Source organism: Telmatherina bonti, assembly GCF_933228915.1.
Source record: "Telmatherina bonti genome assembly, chromosome: 10".
NCBI lineage: Eukaryota > Metazoa > Chordata > Actinopteri > Atheriniformes > Telmatherinidae > Telmatherina > Telmatherina bonti.
In genome coordinates this window covers 29,929,115-29,949,521 of record NC_136628.1, presented here as the reverse complement: position 1 = coordinate 29,949,521, position 20,407 = coordinate 29,929,115, and the positions used below count along the sequence as shown (strand labels likewise).

Sequence of the window (20,407 nt, the reverse complement as noted above, 5' to 3'; positions counted from 1 at the left end):
TGCAATGCATGTTGGGGCTTAGAACTTCAGGGTGTTCGGTGTAGGTCTGATTTGTTAGCAAAGCTCAAGCCATTAGTCTCACACAGCAACTGTGGCCTCATTCCTAAGAGCTCAACATGCTGGCTGAGGCAGACTGTCACCCTGTCAAGACTAGGGCAGTATCACTTGGTGAGAGTGTGTGTATCGTGTTTCAGACAAGGTGGGCAACCACACATAGAATATAGTCTGCAAGCTGTTTTGAGCTCAGGCTCCTGATTAAGCTACCATGCCAATGTACATCCAGCCTGACTGACCCCAATAACTCTGCCTCCATGCAAAACCAGTCATGGATAATTATAATGAAAGCTTCCATCATGGCAGATTATTTAAAAATGGCCTTCAAGCACTAAAACACAAGAACTATGTTAGCAGGAGGAGAGCGTTCTCTCAAATTTCTCAGTCTAGTTAACAAAAAGGCCAAAAACTCCCTCCCAGTCAAAAGGTAATACCATCCAGGTGATCCCCCCTCCTCTCTTCCATTAACCCTCCATGCCTAGCCTTCTTCCCCCAACCCTCAGGCCTCTTCACAGCTGGGTGTGTGTTCCACTCACTTCAGATAGCCACAACCTGAGGGCCATTAACACATTGAGCTTGTCATTTCAAGAGGGAAAGTTGAGTTAAATCCCTCCTGGTGCTCTGACGGGTCGGCAGAGATCAGGTGAGAACACCTCCGCCTGTTGGCCACAGAGCTCCAGCCTCAACATTCACCTGACAGACAGCTCTGAATACCTCAACTTCTTAGGGAACTGAGATGTCAGAGCTTCAGGCAGTTACAAACATGTGCACGAACGCACACATGCACAATGGAAATGAGCACATACCTCCTGTCATTTTGTGTTGAGTAAGCTGCTTTTGAAAGCATCAGAGTTGGTGCCTAACAGAAGCTGGGACTGCAGAGGCTGAGCTCACCACAGGGTATTTTCCTTGTGTTGTCCCTGCCGCATGTAAACACTAGTTAACACCAACAATGGCAAAACAAAGACTAAAAAAAAAACATTGTTGATGCTGTTGGAGAGATGTGATCATAAGGGTTTGTTTATTATAAGAAACTCAATTTACAGCAGCTGACTGTGCAAAAGTCCTGAGGAAGCCGTCATGACTTTCTACTTTATTTCCAAGTATCTAGACCTTTTTTTTTCTCCTTTTAATATTGTCTGTTTCATCACTCATTACTCATCATTCAATTCCAGTTTATGAACATAACCATTTGACAAATATACCTAATCACCGAAAAGGCGCCCAATTCAAGGAATAAACCAGTGTTGTGTCTACAAATAACAGGATACTTAGCAAAGAACTATTTTAAAGATATAATTTTAAGCAATTTGTTACAAGCAATCTGTGAAAAAGATAATATTTATTCCCATTCTTTAAACACATAAATGCCATAAATAATAATTTGACACTAAATAATATTTTTTTACAAGGTGACTCCAAGCTCTGAAAACTCTGCAATTTTCCACATTGTGTTCAATGTGCTTTTAAAAAACTTGAGGAAACACAACAAGTGGAGAACAATAAAATAAATAATTGGTATTTTTATATATTTTTTTATTTATACATGCTTATTTTGTATTTTTTTTTGTGTGTTGTAATTTTGATTTATGTTAAAGTATTTAATTTATCACTGCACATTTTTCCTTTTTTTTCTTGCAATGTAGAAAGACACGAGAGGCGACTACTGAAGGATGTTTAAGAAAATGGCATCAGATCTGGGAGGCTTCTCCCGTGCTTGGTCAGGAAAGTGTTACCTCAAAGAAAACAACTCACCACTAACTTCTAAATAAGGGGAAATTTCTCATTTATAAATCTGATCAGTAGCCAAAGAAAAGACTCAGACCTATTCCTTTCTTCAGTTTATAAAATCATTCTGACTCAGCCCTGTGCTTATTCTAAGACTTGAACCTTGCAGTGTGCGGTCACTTTGACCTGGCAGCAAAGAAAGAGCGAGCACCTCAGCATACACAATGCCCACTGCCTGTAAAACACCTACGTTGGCAGTTTGCATTCCCCGGTGGATGAAAGCTGCCAGGACAGAGAGGAAAGAGAAAAGACAGAACCAGCCTGGCTCGCAGGTGTTCACAGAGCTGGGAACTGTTCCCTTTAGAGAAGGAAGTTGGGGGTGTGGGGCACCGGATGAGACTCTCTGGTCCAGCGTTAAGATGACATCATCTTTCTAACCTCTTCTTCATACCTAAGCTCCTTGCCTGCACCCATCCGCCCTCACATTTCAAATGCCCTGACAACCAGAATTCCTCAGTGCAGTGTGAGAAACAGGTCACTTGGTTATCGGGGTCAAGCAGAGTCCAGACCGCGATAGAGCCTGGATAGGCCATGCAAACCAAACCTTGACTCTTAAGTGTCTGCAAATCTACTGTACTGCAACTACTGTACCCTGTGTGTGGTTATGTGTGCATGACTTTATGGTAATTCGGCTCTATGCATAACCCAACGCAAGAGCCAGGCCAAACAGAATAGTGAACAACCCTTCACAGTTTCCCATTTCTTGTTCAGAATTCAACACGCGCAGGTTGGAGCAGAGATTTTTTTTTTATCTATGTGGATTCAATGCGGGCTAAAAAAAAAAAAAACAAAAGAAAAAACTCAAAGTAACTACCAATGTTGAACAAAATCTAGGAGAAATTATGTAAAAAGAGGCTAAATTCCCTACACTGCAATCAGATTTGTGTAGCTGTAAATGAGATTTGCCTTATTCTCTGAAAACACATCAGAAATAGCTGCACCCACTACTTTTTCCAGTTGGATATTTTTGTCCTTAACCCACCACTCAACCTAAAGTTAGCTTAGGAACAGCAACTCAAGTGGAGGAAAAGACTGGACTGTATTCTTCCCCCTGCGCAAACCCCAACCAGCCTGCTGGTCCTCAATGGCACTTTGTGTGCAAGTTTGTTGATGTTTAAATGAGTCCGAGTGAAGGCAGAGACAAGACGGGGGCCTGTCCTCCAATAACAGAGCTTTGTAAGGTATCTCTCTTAGGTGAACTCATTAGGGGAACTAAGAGGTGCAGGAAACCCTGCCCACGTTGTCAGACTGCCTGTGCATGTGCATTCAGAAACTGTGTTTTGCTTTCTGTTGACCACTAAACTGACGTTGCTGTGAGGAAATGCTGCTCCCATAACTCCCTCCCTGTAATACAACGGTTTATTCAGTATTATAAAGGCAACAAGGCAAGAAAACGGACATTATTTTTTATATTTAATACAAGAGATTTTCATAATGTTTCTGCCTTTAATCCAAAAAAATGTGCTCTTGAAATTTCTGCTTCTAGATCAAACATTTAGAAACATAGCAGGTGTGTCTGTCTTTAACAGGTTTGACAGAGTTTTGGATTAGAAGGCACCTGGGGTAAAAACCTGCTTTTTATTGTTTCATTTGTTTCAAATCAGAGTTACATAATAATCACTGCCATTGCAAAGAGAAAGGTCCTCAGGTATTGAGCAAACCATTTTCATACCTGCAATTAAGGGCTTAAAGGAGACTCACCTGTTTGCAGTAAGCCGGCTTTGCTGTCTGATACGTTGTAATACCGCTGGATGTCAACGAGAACACCTGCAAGCAGGGGCATAGAAAAAACATAAATGTGGTTTCACACACACTGAGGTTGATCTGACTTTACACATAAATTAATTCTGCCTTTAAGAAAGTGTTTTGTGGCTTGTAATAGCTTTGGTATAATAGAAGGAAAGTACTAAGAGGCTGTCGTCGACTCAACAGCTCTGAAGAGCAATAGAGCATCCATAGTAAGTGCTCTTTTGGCTGCAACACAGGGTTAAACCTATTGTAAGTAAATGACTGCACTGATTTCTCCACAGGGTGTTGTGTAGAAACAGTTCTTGCTGTATAAAAACAGTAAACACAATTTTATTATGCCAAAAAAAAACTCCAAACATACACAATTTCTCCACCATTGACTTCTCGCCGGCTCATGTAAGCAGCTGTGGAGAGCAGTGCAGGATTGTTGTTTTCTGTTTATTTCCAGATGACACTACAAACAACTGCATGATGTCAATTAAATCTGGTAGCTCATGCAACAGCCCTTTTAACAACTTGCCACAGTGAGAAACCAGAAGATCTTTGAAGGTGTTTCAGTCCTGAACTTAAGCACGGGAATGTGAGAAATCCACTTTACTGCACATCACACTAATACCTTAAAGAGGTGAATAGCACCTGGTGTTTTGTCAGTTTAAGGTGAAGAGCAGCTAAATATCTCTTCATCAGTACATTTTTACTTGTTTGTGTTCTTAAATGCATTGAGAAGAAATCTCACTAACATCTTATAGCATCATTAACGTCAAAAGGCCAAGCAGAAGATCAGAGTTTATAAAATCACTTTACGGGCGTCATGCAGTTTAAAGCTGGTTAAGAAGAAGCAGCAAGTCTCAGCCAATAAATTCTACCTCTCCCTGAGGAGAGTCAAAGGCTTTTTTTTTTCCAGCAGCAAAGAGAGAAAAGAAATAATATTTATGATAGAAATCCCCGCAGTTCAAACAAGGCGTGTTGTGCTTGGTAGAGCAACTGGCAGGCTGCTTCTACATGACTAACATACTGAGGAGCTGGCCGCCTATGATCTATCTGCCTCCCTCCATCGGACCCAGAAGACCACCATCATCCAGCATAACCTGAGTTCTACTGAGCATCTGGCTTCCTGAAAACCAACAAAGGGAAGCGTCACATTACAGTTTTGTCAGCGATAATGATGAGTAAGATTACAGTAAAGCCAAGTGCATAATTGCAGCAAATATGACTGGCATTTTCATTTGTTTGCACGAAGACAGACGTGGTATGCATCAAAGGTGGTAAGATACAGAGGCAGGCACGACGGATCCCTGTCAGCTGAGTCAAACCACCTGCTCACATTCCCACATTACAGGCTTCATATTTGTTTAGTCATTATACTAATAGCCTTTTGACTTTCTGTTTCATAAAGGCTTGACTTAAATGTACTTTTATCCAACATTTCTCTTGGTTTCAATGAAACCAACACTTCACCCAAGCATGTCCTGTAATGAGGAAAATGTGACTTTGGGTAACTGCTTTAACATGTGGAAACTCCACTGAGAAAAAATAACAAGGCATAATCAATAATTAAGAGGTTTAAAAAGTCTGGGGCTACAATAAGCAGGTAACCTGGGATAATTAGGTTTCTACTTGTCAAAAACATAGACACACATGAACAGTCAAAGAACTCATCAGGCTGTCATTCCAACATGCCCTCAGCTGAAACAATGGCTACAACAGAGATTCTGTCCCTCCTGTCAACCTTGTCAAAAGCAAGAAAAGTATTCCCCAGAACACTACAGTGCAACAGGAATTACCACACACACACACATACACACACACAGCCTGCTGGGAGGGGGATCCCTGCACCAGATGGTGGTGCGTCCCTCCTGCACCGTGTAGTCTGAACCACACCCTTCTACACTTACCGCACAATTACAAGGATATTAATCAAGGTAGAGTTAGCAGAAGATTCTTAATACATAAACGACATTGTTATATGAAGGAGATCAGCTGCTGCTAAAGCCTGTCAGCACAAGATAAGATGCATTGAAAATGTTGAGCATCAACTCAGCACTTTAAGTGCAACAAGAGATAAAATCAGATTAAAGCAACCAGTGTGTTGTATGAGAGATGAGTGCATTGAGCTGTGTAATGAACCGCACTGATCTGTGAGGGATTTTGGAGAAGCAGCGATGTGTTTGCGCAGCAACTCAATGCAACTATCACCTCTCTACTCCCATTCAGCTGCTCGCCTCTACATTTTCCCCTCCTAAATCCTTCAGCGATTGAGGTGCGCCTACTGTAGTTGCTATGGTAATGCAGCACATGTACTCAAAGAGAAAAGGTCAAAAGGGTCTATATCAACATGAAAATTCCTCACCACCACCACAGGTTGTAGGAATCCTCAGTATCATTATGTATAACTAGTTATCCTTCTCCAACCATGCTGCATCTGTCTCAGGATGTATCTGTGTCAGGATGACACCAGGCTGTGGTTATCTTGTGCTTTGACCACTCTTAGAGTCCCCCTTCATGCAGAGTGAACTCCCCACAAATGCTCTAAAACAGAACAATTGTGTTTCTGTATTGTGTTTGATCAACCAAAAACACCAAAAAGATCATGTCTCCACATGACAACTGCTTGCCTACAGAGTGACTGTGTGGTCTGCCCCCTGTTATCCAAATTCATACAGGCTTTATGCAGCTTTCTCGACCACTTCCTTCTTCTCAGTAAAATTGACCAGTACATCTCCAGACATAAAGCAGTCTCAGTCCAGCCACTGCACAATGGTAGAAAAGGAGCATGTCTTCAGGGAATACCTCCTCTACAGCTCTTTCTTACACTTCGATACTTGTTCTACATATACAATGTTATTCACACATTTCAACCCTGATGTAGCAACCATGAAACCAGGGTTTCTGACTTAAATCTTAATGTCTTCAAGTTTCCATGTCATGAAATAAACATTAGTTTTCATGCAAAAGGACTCCCTACATGCCGAATGTAACACAGCATCAGCTGTGAAACTACATTTCACAACGTCACTGTACAACAATGTATAACTTAACACCACCTACATGGCTCACATAATCCCATTTAACTGAGCAACACTAATGAGTTTCTCAAGTCTTGAGCCTCAAGGGGGTCCTGAGAGCATTGGCGCATGATGCCAAAGAAGGAAACATCGCAGGAATGTGGATCTTCCTGACAACACACAATAACACCTGCTGCTTCCTTCAATAAAGATGGCAATACTTAATTCACAGTAGCAGGTCACTCTCTCCTTCCTAACACGCTGCACACTCTTTCACTGCAAAGAAATAAAACTTCTTAAAGGAATGGTTTGACACTGATTTAGCATTACAGCAGCCACTTTTTTTTTTTTTTTTCTTTTTACAACTGACCTATATTGGGATGCTGCATTCGTGCCTTTTTAGACACATGAAGGCCTCTTTCATGAATTTATTGTGATGCTGAACTGAGCACACCTTTGTATTCAGCAATAGTTGGGCAGCGCAGTTAAAAACAAAGTTGACACAGCGTCGGGTGCAGCGCAGAGCTGACACTTATTCCACCCGCTCATAAAGTCTGCCTTTATGACCAGTGTAGCTGCAGAAGAAATGACTCAAATTGGTGAATGTTAGCATGCTACAAATGGTGCTTTCAGACCAATGAATGGTGAATGATCATTCTTAGATATGAATAGTACTTTCTGTGGGCTACCACTAGCTTGTTGACTTACTGTACTTGTTAAATAACTCTAAAATATCTTGAAGAAATGTCTTGTGTTCTTGAAGAATACAAGACATTTTCTTTAGCATCATCTATGTATGTATAACTCCATGCAGCTATATTGATAGTGCTAATTATTGGAGATGAGCCTGTATAATAAGGGTGAGCCTGAGGTAATAAAGTGTGTTTTTGAAAGACCAGTATTATTCCTCTGGGACAACCATATGTTCACAAATACACTAGAAGTGAACACAAGCACCCAATCACACACACCACACCCAGCAGAACCATACACAGATATGAGTATGTAGACCTCCATCAGCTTGTAGAGGACAGATTTCATATCAAATCCCCAACAGAGACTTGTGGATCTGCAGCTCTCCTGCTTCTATTTCTGCTCAAGGAAACTAGGCTAAGAGGAAGAAGGGAATCACAGTCCAGTTTAATCGTGAAGGGTGATGGTGAAACACTGGGGCTGGGTTTGTTGTTTTAGACCATACATCTCCATTGTGTATGTGCGAGTTTATTCCCCTTTTCTCTGGTTTCACTGTTTCTGTCTGAGCATGTAGGAGCCAATGGGTGGAAGTCATTCATTCTGGACCGAGTGTGACGGGCAGTGGTAAACCGCTCTGCTGATGTGGCCACATCCTTCCCCTCCATTCTTGCAAAAGGGGTAATCCCTTTTCATGTGTAGCCCCAATCAGCAGAAATAGTTTGGGAGAGAAGATGGTGGAAAAACACAGTGAGTGAGGGATGAGTAGGTCTGTCTTTCGCGATAGCACTTGAGAGCAATTTTTTTGGGGACGTGAGCGTGAGACGGAGCAGAGGCAGGTCGAGCTGCACAGAGTGGCTTAGACTGCAGCGGAGGAGAACGCTGACCACAAATATGCCCGACTGTGGCCGGCGGGCTCCTAACCGACTGCTCTCCTCCCTTACCATGTGGCTGCAGTGGGCGGAGGAGCACTTTTTCCATTTCACTTCCTTCGCCTGCCACACAGAAAGGAAACGTGCTGCAGATGTCTGGGAAACGGTGGAGAGCGAGGCGCTCGCCTGGGAGGGATTCACACCTAATACGAGAGGCGGATTCCCCAAAAGCATCAGGGGGAGATGAGGTCCGTGCGCGTGAACAGTAGACAGTGTGGGGGTTGGAAATAAAACATTATACGTCTGAGAATTTACGTTCTCTACGGTGTAGTTGATCACTAGTTGCTGAGCAATGTGCATCCCCTTACCCCCTCCTTTTGTTCCATGCACATGTGAGGACACAAATTCTGTGTCCAACAGTGCAATTTAAATCTTGCTGCTTTGTGTCAGTAATAGGACAAGAAATGTGTGCACAAACAAATAAAAATAGGATATTTTTCTTTTAAAAAAAAAAAAAAGGGACATTTAATAAATTATAGCATTTGCATGTTACATAAAATATTCCATTAATCTTCCCATGGGCTGCACGGTCGCATGGTGGTTAGCACTGTGGCCTCACAGCAAGGAGGTCGCTGATTCGATCCTTGGTCAGTGGCCTTTCTATGTGGAGTTTGCATGTTCTCCCCGTGTATGCGCGGGTTCTCTCCAGGTACTCCGGCTTCCTCCCACCGTCCAAATACATGCATGTTAGGTAAATTAGTTACTCTTAATTGCCCTTAAGAATGAGTGGGAGTGGTTGTTTGTCTCTGTGTGGCCCTACCATGGACAGGCGAGCTGTCCAGGGTGTACCGTGCCTTTCACCCAAAAGACTGCTGGGATTGGCTCCAGCTTCCCTGCGACCCTTCATTGGATTAAGCGGTTAGGATAATGAATGAATAATCTTCCCATTTAGCTACATGTTATAGAGCATAACCTACTAAATGACCCATGTCTTTCCTGCCGGGCATTACAATGTTAATACTCATCCAGAATGCAGGTTTACTATAAACAGTCTACTTTCTGACTGGTATTCGTGCTCCATCTTGGAAGTGAGATGTTATAAATTGGAGTAGCGTTATTTCCACCAAGCAGTATTCCAATGAGAAGCATTCTTCCTCTGTTGTGAGCTGAAAAGAAAATGGAGTCAGTAATGATATTGTTTGCTTAACTTTAGGATGGAATTAGTTCAAATGGATTTTAAAGTACCTACAGTAAATCGTCTGAGTTTAGATCAGAGATTAGAGAAGAGATGAAAAATTTGGCATTCAGGTGCTGACGACCTGAGAATTATGTAAATTTCACAGAAAACCCAACACAGATTTATATAAAGGTTGGGGTTTCTCGTCTTATTTTTCTCTGAGTCTGAAATTCCTGTTTCAACTGAATTCAGCACCATGGCACGTTGGCTGCATCAACGCATGTCACAAAAATACTGCACAAACTCTGGTTGAAGGTACTGGTGTGATAACAATATACATATCTCTACATTATGTCTTATTGGTTATTCTGAATATAATTTTATTCAGGTCAGAGGGACATCTTTCCCGCAGTCAGAACAATCTCAGCTTGGAGGGAAAAAAAGCTTACTCTCTGCTGAGCTAAAGTTAAAACCGATTTAAAAGAGGGCTCCAGTTTTTAACCATTTCAGCAAGCACTAAATTGTGGATGTTTACACCACATTGCCTCACCATCAGAAGGTTTACATTTCTACAACTGCAGAGCGTGATGTAGCAACGTGGACTGAAGTGCGTTAAAAAAGAACCTGGTTTTGCAACAATGTGTCAGACTAAATCTGTCACTGTGTGAAAAAGGTATGAAATGTTTTCATATCACAAACTGCATAGAAATCAAATGAATTACAGGTGTGTTCTTGTTTGACTAGATTGAAACACATTAAATTCAGCTGAACGCTCCACCGATTTAGTGGAAAGAGAACCAGGAAAACAATGAATAACTACTTTATTAATGTGAAGAATAATGTTTAATCTTACTAACACACACACACACAAGCTCATTTTTGTCTCTTCTATTCCACAGTCGCTTTTATCCAAAGCGACCTACATATGAGAGTGAGAGCAACACAAGCAAGAAATCAAACAGGAGAGGACACCATCAATAGGAGCTAGTCAGACTGGTGAGAGTCCAGTTGGATGCAGGTAGTGCTACAGGCAGAGATTATGATTTTCAAAGTTCCAGTTTGAGGGATTAATATAATGATCAAAAAGTATTTAATAAAACTGCTCGAGGACAACTTTCAGGAGTTACATAGTGCTTTAGTGCCTTGAATTGTGTCATTCATTTAAAAATCTTTCTTCCCTCCCCCTTCCACTTAGGGCTTGGTGATACGACCAAAATCTCATATCCCAATATAGCTCATTTTATATCCCCGTTAACGATATACATAGCTATATAAAATTGTTTGTGTAATTTTGTGTCAGTCATCAGTTTTTTGTCAGATGTGCTTGGCAACGGTGGCAGTGATCTCCTTCCATCTGCGAGAACAATGACGTTCCATGGGTAAATGCCTGTTGCAGCGTTTGAGTCTGGAGTTTATTATGAGCGCTTTTGCCACCACTTGATGCTGCTTCTGCAGCTTTTGCTTGTTGACTCTATTCTTTGTTCTGTATTCTTTATCTTAATTTTTGCAAAGGTGATAAAATCAGTTCGTTGTGTTGGAGTGTTGGGATTGGAGCTAGTCTGTTGTCGGTCTTTTTATCAGATTTTTTATATCCAAACCACATCCATGCAACAGAAATTTTGCCTCTTTTATAAACAAGCTCATCAGTTTTGGTTGACTAGTCATCTTTTACCCTTACCCTTGACTTACCCTGCTCTGAAACGCATCTGCTACCGTCTTTCTCCATCCTATAGAGCATCTTGACGTAAAATACTGCGGTGAAGCATCTCATCGTGGCGTAAATGATAGAGCCTCATATGAAACGATAGACATTTTATATCGTCATATCACGCAGCCCTACCTCCACTCTTCATTGCAAGAACTACGACAATCCAAATCATTTGAATTTACAAGCAAAACCAGTAACCATGCAATCTTTTGCACAAAGTTGAACATATTCAGATTACAACTCCTTCAAATATATCCTGTTATCTTCCATGGCTTATTAATAAATCTTCTCAATTCCCTGACAGCCACTCTCAGTCTAAAATGAAAGATCTGTTGGCTCACCATTATAACCACTCTGATTGATAAAGCTTTTTTTATTTTTAACAAATTCTCCACCACTAATCAAAAGCTTGAATTCAGCTCAGAGGCTGTATTGCATTAGTCCCAGCCAGTACGTGCTAAATATTTGATAGCAGCATAGAGGATGCATGGTGAAGCATCAAGGGAGCAGACAAAACCTATAGCTCATCAATATTGCATCCAGGCGCTAGCCCACTTGTTCATATGAGATAATGCATTAGATGTTTGGAAAAGAGATGCAGTGAAGCGAAGCAAAGGTATTTGAGATGTGATGTGACTGTCTGATTGCTGTGGGTTATCGTCAGGCTGCACTCGTTCACACCACCTTCTCTTTGGAATATTGAACAGGAGTTGAACTCAGCCTTAAATGTGTATCCGAAAGGAAAGAAGAAACATTTACTGGGGAAAATAAGCCATTTACTGCATGGTATGACAAAATAAAGAAACATATGGGACATGGTACTTTTTAGCATCCCAGAAAATAATCAGGCTTATCTTTAGCTCTTATCCCTCTCCTCGGCACAATGATTGCATACATATATTTTAATATATCTGTTTGACAGCAAGAGGAGTATGCTAACATTTTTAGTTAGCATCAACATATAAACACTTAAACTATGTGAAAAATGTGTAGCACTAACTGAACCACAAATATTACGCGGCAGACCGCAATGTCTGCATCTTTGGCCTATCTCAAAAATGGCCTTATCCCACGCATTTGTGTACCCAAACGTGCACATGTTAACAGCAACAGCACAGCCAGAGTCAGCACATGTGCATTTATCAGTAATCCTGGTTTCTTTTTTTACATAACAGTGTAGAGGATTAAATGGATCGCTTTTAATGAGATTTCATTTCTCTTCTCCTGCTTCTCTCTGTGGTTTTATGGAGGTTGTTGAAACATCCTGCTGCTTAAATTGTATGCAAATGTTACAGACACTCCCTTTGTGAAACTAGCTGACTTAATGACATATGCACTGAGCATTTTTAATTATTGAAAGATAACACTGCTCCTGCTATTTAAATACATCATATATAAATATATATATTATCTGTGATGGTAACATTTTTAAATACATATTTTCTCATTTAGGTAATACATTTTGAAATCCCTCTAAATGCATCATTATATTTCTGTGATCTCTCTTTTATCTGACTCATGTAATTCATCCAATTTTCCCTTGGTTTAAACACAATATAAGCTATAATGAATAATGCATAATGGCTAGATATCTGTCACAGTGACTGATGTTCAGGCTGTTTCACAGTGGGAAGATCTAAAGTGCCTTTTAAAAGTAAAAAAGAAAACTGGTTAAATTCTGTATTTTCAGCTCGATTAAGCCTCAAATGGGTTCAGTGACAATTTTCTATGGATAAGCACAGCGCTTGGGCTTCACATAATTGAGAATGTGACCCACCGGGTTCTAAATGGGTAATATTTGCAGGATTTATTCTTAATTTTTTTAAGAGAACAAATCCTGTTGGGTAATCACTGAGGTTTATTAGAATTATTTTGGGGTTAGTTAAATAGTTAAAAATTCTATAACGTTGGGAAAAAATATATCTGATTCTATGTTTGCAGGTTTCTAACAGAGACATCATACACAGAGTGTTTTGACAATGTAGCAGTGGGACTATGATGCCACTTTTCAAAACTAAACTTTCTGTCTAATTCCTCAAACACAGGGTGTGAATCTACGGTGAGTTTCAGATGTTCTTTGCGTGGGAAAACACCCCAAGGAAAGCTGTTTTTTGTTTCTCTCAAACATCCTCCACATACCAGGAAAGCTTCGCTAAAGCAAAGCAAAAGAAGCCCCAGGTAACACAGCTAACCTGTCAGTTAAACTATACAAAGTATGCTCATAAAGCTTTGCAGAGCAGATAAGTCCATCAGTGACCTGAATGGTAATGTGAGTCCAGCTTAAAATCTCCTTAAAACATATGCCTCAATGGAATCCAAATCAAGGAGTCCCAACAGTGTCTTCCATTTGAGCATCAAACACAAAACATTTATGATGCAGAAGCATCAAAGGAATCCTGTTTTATTCCAGCAGGGTGTAACCAGCCATGCTGCTGAGGAGGTGCTTTGCAGAACACCTCAGCACAGCCTGTCACTGACTCAAAAGCAGACTTAAAACTATACAACTGAGCTATAGAGCACAAAACGTTCAGCCATGACTTCAATATGCAAACATGTATTGTTACCATGACAACACGAATGTCTGGGACCAAACAAACTACTGAATCCTCAAAGAAAATTCAGTTATAAGTGTGAAATTTTTGCAACAGAAAAACACACTAAGTACTGTGTCTGTGTATGGTCACCTCTGACCTGGGTCATTAACAGAAAGATCTAAGACATTGACAGAGGTCAGCACCCTCATTCAGCCCTGGTTATTCCCACCAACATGACAATACACACACCAAACGCAATAATGAAAATCCTCCTGCAATCTCCTCCAACTCTGACAGCATGGCAGATACACACAGATCAAATCAGAATAATAACTGTTGATGAAATTTGTCAGGTGACACACAGATAGCCTCATCTACCATGCCTTGATTGATGGATTGATGGATGTATAGGATCGATAGCGTTAACTCTCATTTCTTTCCTCAAGACACACATCTTTACAGATAGAGAAGTTGCTGTAAATATGCCCTCTAAATATTATTCTAGAAGCAGTGGGAGCCTCCAGGACCTGACAGCTAGTATTACAAGCTGTAGGTCTGTCTCCACAGCTTTGGTTGCAACATGTGCTGAGTGTCAATATCAGAGTCCAAGTCCTCCCCTCAACTACTTGTTAATGTGTCCAAGAAAATGAAGATTTCAACATCTCTGGACAGAAAAGATTAATTTTTTTTGCAACTAATCCCAAGCTGATGTTATTTTGATCAATACCCAGAATGTGTGTGTGTTTGTGTGTTTCCATGGAAACAGAAGAAAATACATAGCCTCTGCTTCCATTCCTTTGTTGCATGTATCAGCAGTCTTGGTCACAGCATTAGCCTCAGGAGAACAACTAAATCTGACCTTCACTACACAGAAGTTTCACTTGTTTGTTCTGCTTTTTTTTCCTTTCCATGTATTTTTGTTGTTTCTCTCTGTGAGTGCTGAAAGGCATGTGAATGTGAAAGTGTTTGAGGAAAATGGAGCAAAGAAACACAAACTGTGAAACATATTTCCTTTTCTGTTGTTATTTATAAAACTAAACTGATAGCTGTAAATGAAAATCTTTTAGATATTTAGTAACATATAACTTTTTTGTTTACTTTAACAGCATCATAGCTCTGATGTTTCCTTCGTTGCCTCAGTGATCATAAAATTGGGAATGCAGGGAGTGAGGAGCATTTTGTTCATGTAGGAGGGAGCTCCACAGCAAAATGCTCAACAAATCTCAAATCTCGCCTCCTTCCTTCCTGTGATCTTTCTATCTGCTAGATGAGACCAATTTGTGTATTTTCTTCAGGTAAACATACCAAATCTTTTCAGATAATGACTCAGGAAGGGAGGGACCCAGTCTGAACTTAGGGGATCAGTGCTGGGAGAAGGCTGGATGGATATCTGGAGAGTCCTGAATTTTTCTGGTCAATCCAGCTTGACTTTAAAAAAAAAAAAAAAAAACTCCTGGAATGATATTTAGAGACTCTGTGTTGATTTATGTTGCTGTAACCCTTAAAGAAACTCTTTACATAAAGGGAAACATCTCCTCCCTCTCCTTATGTCCACATTTGTACACTCTTGTGATGACAAAGAGGAGGTCAGTGATTATCAGCTACCACTTCTCAGATGTCAAAGATCAGTGATGTGGGTTGAATGCAAACTGTTGCCTTCAACAATCTGACTTATATCTAAACGATATATAAAGATAAGTGTAATTAAAAAATAAACAAGTGTATGAAAATGAGGTATTTGTTGAAATAGTCCCACTAGTCCTAGTCCAAAAGTAATGTTGACTGACAACTATGATATTTTTTTCTTTCTTTGTATAGTTTGTTTCCTTTTTGCTTAAACTATTTATATACATTTTGGAAATTTGTCTTATTAATTCACACGAAACACCCACAGATGTAGAGACAGCTGCCATAGTAATACTGCGTTACTGAGGGAAAAGTCAAACCTGCAGTTATTGAGCATGTTATTTCCAGTGACTTATCACCTCCATGATGTTTGGGAAATTAAAAAAAATGAATTCAAGTCCAATTCTGAAGCATGTAAGGTATTTCATGCATCAGCTCTAAAAGGAGTTTAATGTTTTTGATGCAAACTCTGGAAAATCAAACCACTTTGTCTTTTAAGTCAACTTTTCTGCCCTTTTGAATGAGGTGCACAAATTCTACTGCATCTTCTGCTGCTCACAATCTTATTGCACACTATTGACTGAAACACTAATTTCTTCTTGTTTAGAGAAAGAACACATCTTTTTGTCTCACCAAAGTGTTTACCTCAGATGTTTCTCCTTGGGCTGAAAACCTTTAATTACACAGGAAGTGCAGAGTAAAAATATTCTCTCAAACTTGTAAGAGGCGACGTAAAATGCAAGGTGGGTCATTGCCAAAATCACTTTATGAACGAAAGTAGTGAAAGAGTTCCTCAAAAGTGTCTGGAAGCAGCTCCGTGAAGCCTTCGTGGCTGTCAGGGTCACTGGGTGAAAGCTGCTGCGATGGAAGTGTGTCTGCATGATGGTAAAATCTGGAGAGGCCACATGAAAGGACCTCTGCTGGCACAGGATGAAGTTCTGTCTAATTCCAGGGGTTACTATTACAGACGTCTGCTAAATCAGAGCCTAAAGAACACACAGACTGTTTTCTCACAGCAGCGGCACGCTAGGAGATAGACATAAAGAGATTAGTCGGATATCTGTGGGAAACCAGTCTGGAAAAGTCCACTCGGTAGGAAGTCGTGTAATTGTTAAAGCCTCTACTTAAACATCTGTTGGATGGTATCAATATTTTGCTGTCAACAACTAAATAAAACTGGTTGAAATGCAGTAAAATAAAAAAAAATTTAAAAAAAAAAAACGTGCTGAAGTGATGAAACCTGCTTTAAAAAGAGATTTGGATTCAAACTGCACAGAGCGGCTTGCACAAAACAACTCGGCTTCAGATGGAAAAAGCAAAGCAGAAAAGAGGCAGCAACCCCATAAAGTAAATTACTAGAGGCCCCTTCCATTCTTTTAATGCCTCTGCTGTTGTTTAGGGGCCTTTAATGTGAATCCTATAAAATATGAGAGGGTGAAATTGGGGGGAAAAAAAAAAGTGAAGGGTGAAACAACCAGCTGCTAAAACCCAAAGCGGCTCCAGCATGGCCCACGCAACCCTCTCGCACAGTTCAATGGAGAAAAGACACTTCCTTTTCAAGACAAAGCCTTTTGCTATCACTTCTTGTAAAAGGATGTGTGTCGCATCTTCAACAGTTAAAACTTAATTTGTACACTCTTTACAGTTGGGGTTGTCACATGTTCCCTTCTGAAAGTCAAGCTCCTTCTTGCATTTGAGGCACAACACTGGAAAGAGAAACTGACAAGAGATCGGAAACGGGCTCATTTGCCATCTCTGTGCTTTAAGTGGACGCGATAATGCAGAAGGCAGCCTCAGGCCTGTGTGGACACTGATTATAAGTAGGCACAAAGTAAACTGGACGAAGCTAACCAGAATTAATCTGCCTGGCCGGTCAGACAGGATAGATAGCTGCATTTTTTTTTTTTTTTAACTGTGTAACAAAAGAGCTTGTCTTAAGAGGATTATTACTACGGGCTCGTCAGTGTCTACACATAAAACGCCAAACCTTCACATGCACAGGTCCTGCAACTGCAACCCTCTTCAAAGGTTTGTCTAAAATGACAGCCTGACTGAGACAGCTTAGTCTGAGGTCCATTGCAGACCAGGCTACAGTTTGCACCCTAAAAACTGTACCTAGCGTGTACAAAAAGGGGGTGTTTACGCTCAACACACATCAAGGCTTTACTTATTAGGCAGCAAATAACTTTAAGTGCTGCATGTCTGCCTCGCATATCCTCATATTCTCTGGAAAAACACTTAATCCCCTCTTTATGATAAGCTGTCGAGAAGCTTGGTCTGTCTGCTGGGGACCAACACCGGGATTTAAGGTTTCAAAGCCATCTCAAATTAAATTAAACACACTGGCCCTGTAAATCTCACTGTGCACTCCAACAACAACAGGACATAAGGGGCTGTAGGTTAGATGGCTTTTTTCCAAAGGCCACACACAGAAATGACCCAGGAAGAGCATCATAACTCAGCTGCAGGGGCCTCCTCCACCTGACTATTGTCTGGTCGAAGCCCCATCACTTCTTCACTCCTTCCATATTGGCGCTGAAACGCATGAGAAGTTGGAGATTGACCTCAAATGTCCCAGACACTCCCCATTTCTGCCTCGTCTGCATCACAGACGGCCGTTAAAACAAGCACAGGCTTGTGAGGGAGCACTGCGGGTCAGATCCAGCCCACCGGCTGAACAGCTGGGCCTGGAGTACAACTCAGAGCGCAGACTTCGTAACTCTGCACTTTCAGTCACACCTTCCTTCACTTCCGCAGCCCTGAAAGTGGTCTCTTATGCACCTATTCACACAATATATTTGGCCTTTAAGTGTGTCTAAAACCAGATCACCGTCTATTTGCCAAGTCTACAATGAAGGAAAAATGGAAACTGCAGGAATGTGAACTCTTTGGAGCCCCATGATGACTCTTGTTGAATACACAGTATGGCAGAAAAGCAGACATTGAGAATCTATTTTGAGACGGTGGTAAGAGCAGTTTAAGGATGGAAAAATTTGCAAACTTTGAGAATAATTTGCTCACTTGCAGACTGAGAAGCAATTTCCCGCGCAGAAATCTGCAATTTCAGTAAGGCGGAACAAGAAAAATGATGCTGAGTTGGCTTTTATCTGGTTAGTGCTGGGATCTAAAACCTGACTTCCAGTAAGCAGCAGATTAAACCTCGTATAATTACTCCATTTGGAAGCTGCCCATGTCTCAAAGTAGAAATGCCATATAAAACATCAAGTCCTAAAATCATAAAGCTTGTGGCTGCTGTTTTTTTTTTCTACAGGATTGTGTCGGTTTGTATGGATGTGTGTGGCTTCACCTCTGACACAAGGGATTAACAGAAAGATCCAAGTCTTTGACACTGCTGCTGTGCATTGATGAGTGCAATTTTCCTATCATTGTTAAGGATCAGAATAGCTTGGGTGTCTAGAATGGTCACCCTGTGTCTCTGTGACAATGCTTTAGTGATCCACACACACTACAGTAATGGCTGTTGGTACAAAGACCTTTTGACGTTGAGGGCTGGGAGGGGGGCGGCATCGCTCTGCCTCAGCACTGCCAACACTCTGCATCCACTTGCCTCTGACTCCCTGGCTTTGCTACTGCTGGCCCCTCCCTTCACAACTCCCTGCTCACATTCAGCCCCTCCTGAAATGGTCCGGGGAGTCTTTTCTAATGTGTGTGCCTGTGTGTGCGTGTGTGTGTGTGTGTGTGTGTGTGTGTGTGTGTGTGTGTGTATGTGCACTCGGGCTGGCTTAATTGACATTAAGATCTATGAGCTGGGATGAGCTTTGGGTACCTGCTACTGAAAGCACAAGAAGTAGGAGACACAAAAGGGAAGAAGTGGAAATGCACATGCAGAGTTGGAGCTACCAGCAGATGCACTTTCCACCAGCTAATTGCCACTGCAACATGGCTCACACTGCAGGAGAGGAGAGAAAGGCTTCAGAGCCAGAGATGGAGAAGTGGAGAAAATGGCAGACGAGCTGACGCTTTCCATATTAGCCATGTATTTATCAGTCCCCATTCGATGCGAGGGTCTGACGCATATGCTGCCCATACATAATGCAAAACTGTCCAGCAGCGTTCAGGTGGCAGTGATGGGAAAGGACTCCCCACATGCAGCAAGCACAACCTTCATTCTCCCCATGAGGGTTCGCCCGAGACGCTGCATCCATCATCGCTCCCCTCCTTCTTCCTCCCCATCATGCTTCTTCCTCCTCCCTGCTTCCACTTCCTCCCCATCTGTCTTCACACTCCCGTCACAGCACGTCTCTTCTGCAAAGTTTACAGCTTCTGCAGAAGATTTTTTCTCCTTTCTGCTCACCGGATATTGTAAAGAGCAGACGCAGGATCGGGATGGAAATGATGCAGAGGAACAGAGTTGCTTTTGAGCGGCTTAATGAGGGCTTTCCTCTGATCAAAGCATGAGGAGGTGTAAGGAGACGAGAGGACAAATTGCTACTGTAGAGGGGGACTGACTCATCCATGACTGAGGAGGAGGTTTTTTCTCTTTTTTTTTTTTTTTTGTCAGACAATCTGCTGTGACTGAGTAGTGCTTGATGATGCTAAGATTAGCTGCGCCACTGTACCTCCACAGTTTCTTGGAATGGTGTATAGAGTCAGTAGCTAAAACCACTCCTGCTGTAATGAGCTGGCTTTTGCTTAACTCTCTCAACAGTTGACAGACTGGACCTGAAGCCTTTTGGGATGATGAGCCATTGGCATGTGGCTATTTAGGTGTACACACTGCTTTGTTTAAATGAGCCACTCCTTCATTCTGCCCAGAGGCTTGACAGGGAAAATCTGCCAGTAATTTCAGTATGAAATAAAGAAGAATGTAAAATAAACCGATGCTGTGTAGCAAATTAGAAACGTTATCCTGCACCACTAATGTGTGACCAGGAGATGCAGCAATATGTTTGCACTTTAACCAAGAAGGCATGTCTTTGGACAGAAAGGCTTCATTTTGGCCTTTTATACTCATGCTGCAGCAGTATTTTTAACCCATTCAGCACCCAAGTTTAATATTCAAACCTTGATGAGCCTAAACATTTACCAACCGGAATACCAGTGAGGGTAAATGCTGATTCTTTTAATCTGTTTCAGTTCATGACTTAAAAGTGGTTTACAGAATCCATGCTACTAAATGCATCCTTTATAAAAACTACAATCTAGAAGTAAAGGCCCAAGTTTTAATAGGTTCGTGCATTTTT

The 20,407-nt window shown here is 41.3% G+C and overlaps 1 protein-coding gene across 2 annotated transcripts in view; it reads right to left on the bottom strand.

The window, feature by feature from the left end:
- Positions 1 to 20,407, bottom strand: part of spns2 (SPNS lysolipid transporter 2, sphingosine-1-phosphate) — a 58,204-nt gene that overhangs the window by 36,634 nt on the left and 1,163 nt on the right. The window contains exon 2 of one of the 2 annotated variants that reach the window (XM_079247762.1): positions 3,544 to 3,609. In XM_079247762.1, the coding sequence (XP_079103888.1) occupies positions 3,544 to 3,609 (66 nt within the window). Of the gene's footprint in view, positions 1 to 860; positions 978 to 3,543; positions 3,610 to 20,407 lie in introns of those variants that run through there. The other variant, XM_079247763.1, reaches the window with a different exon arrangement.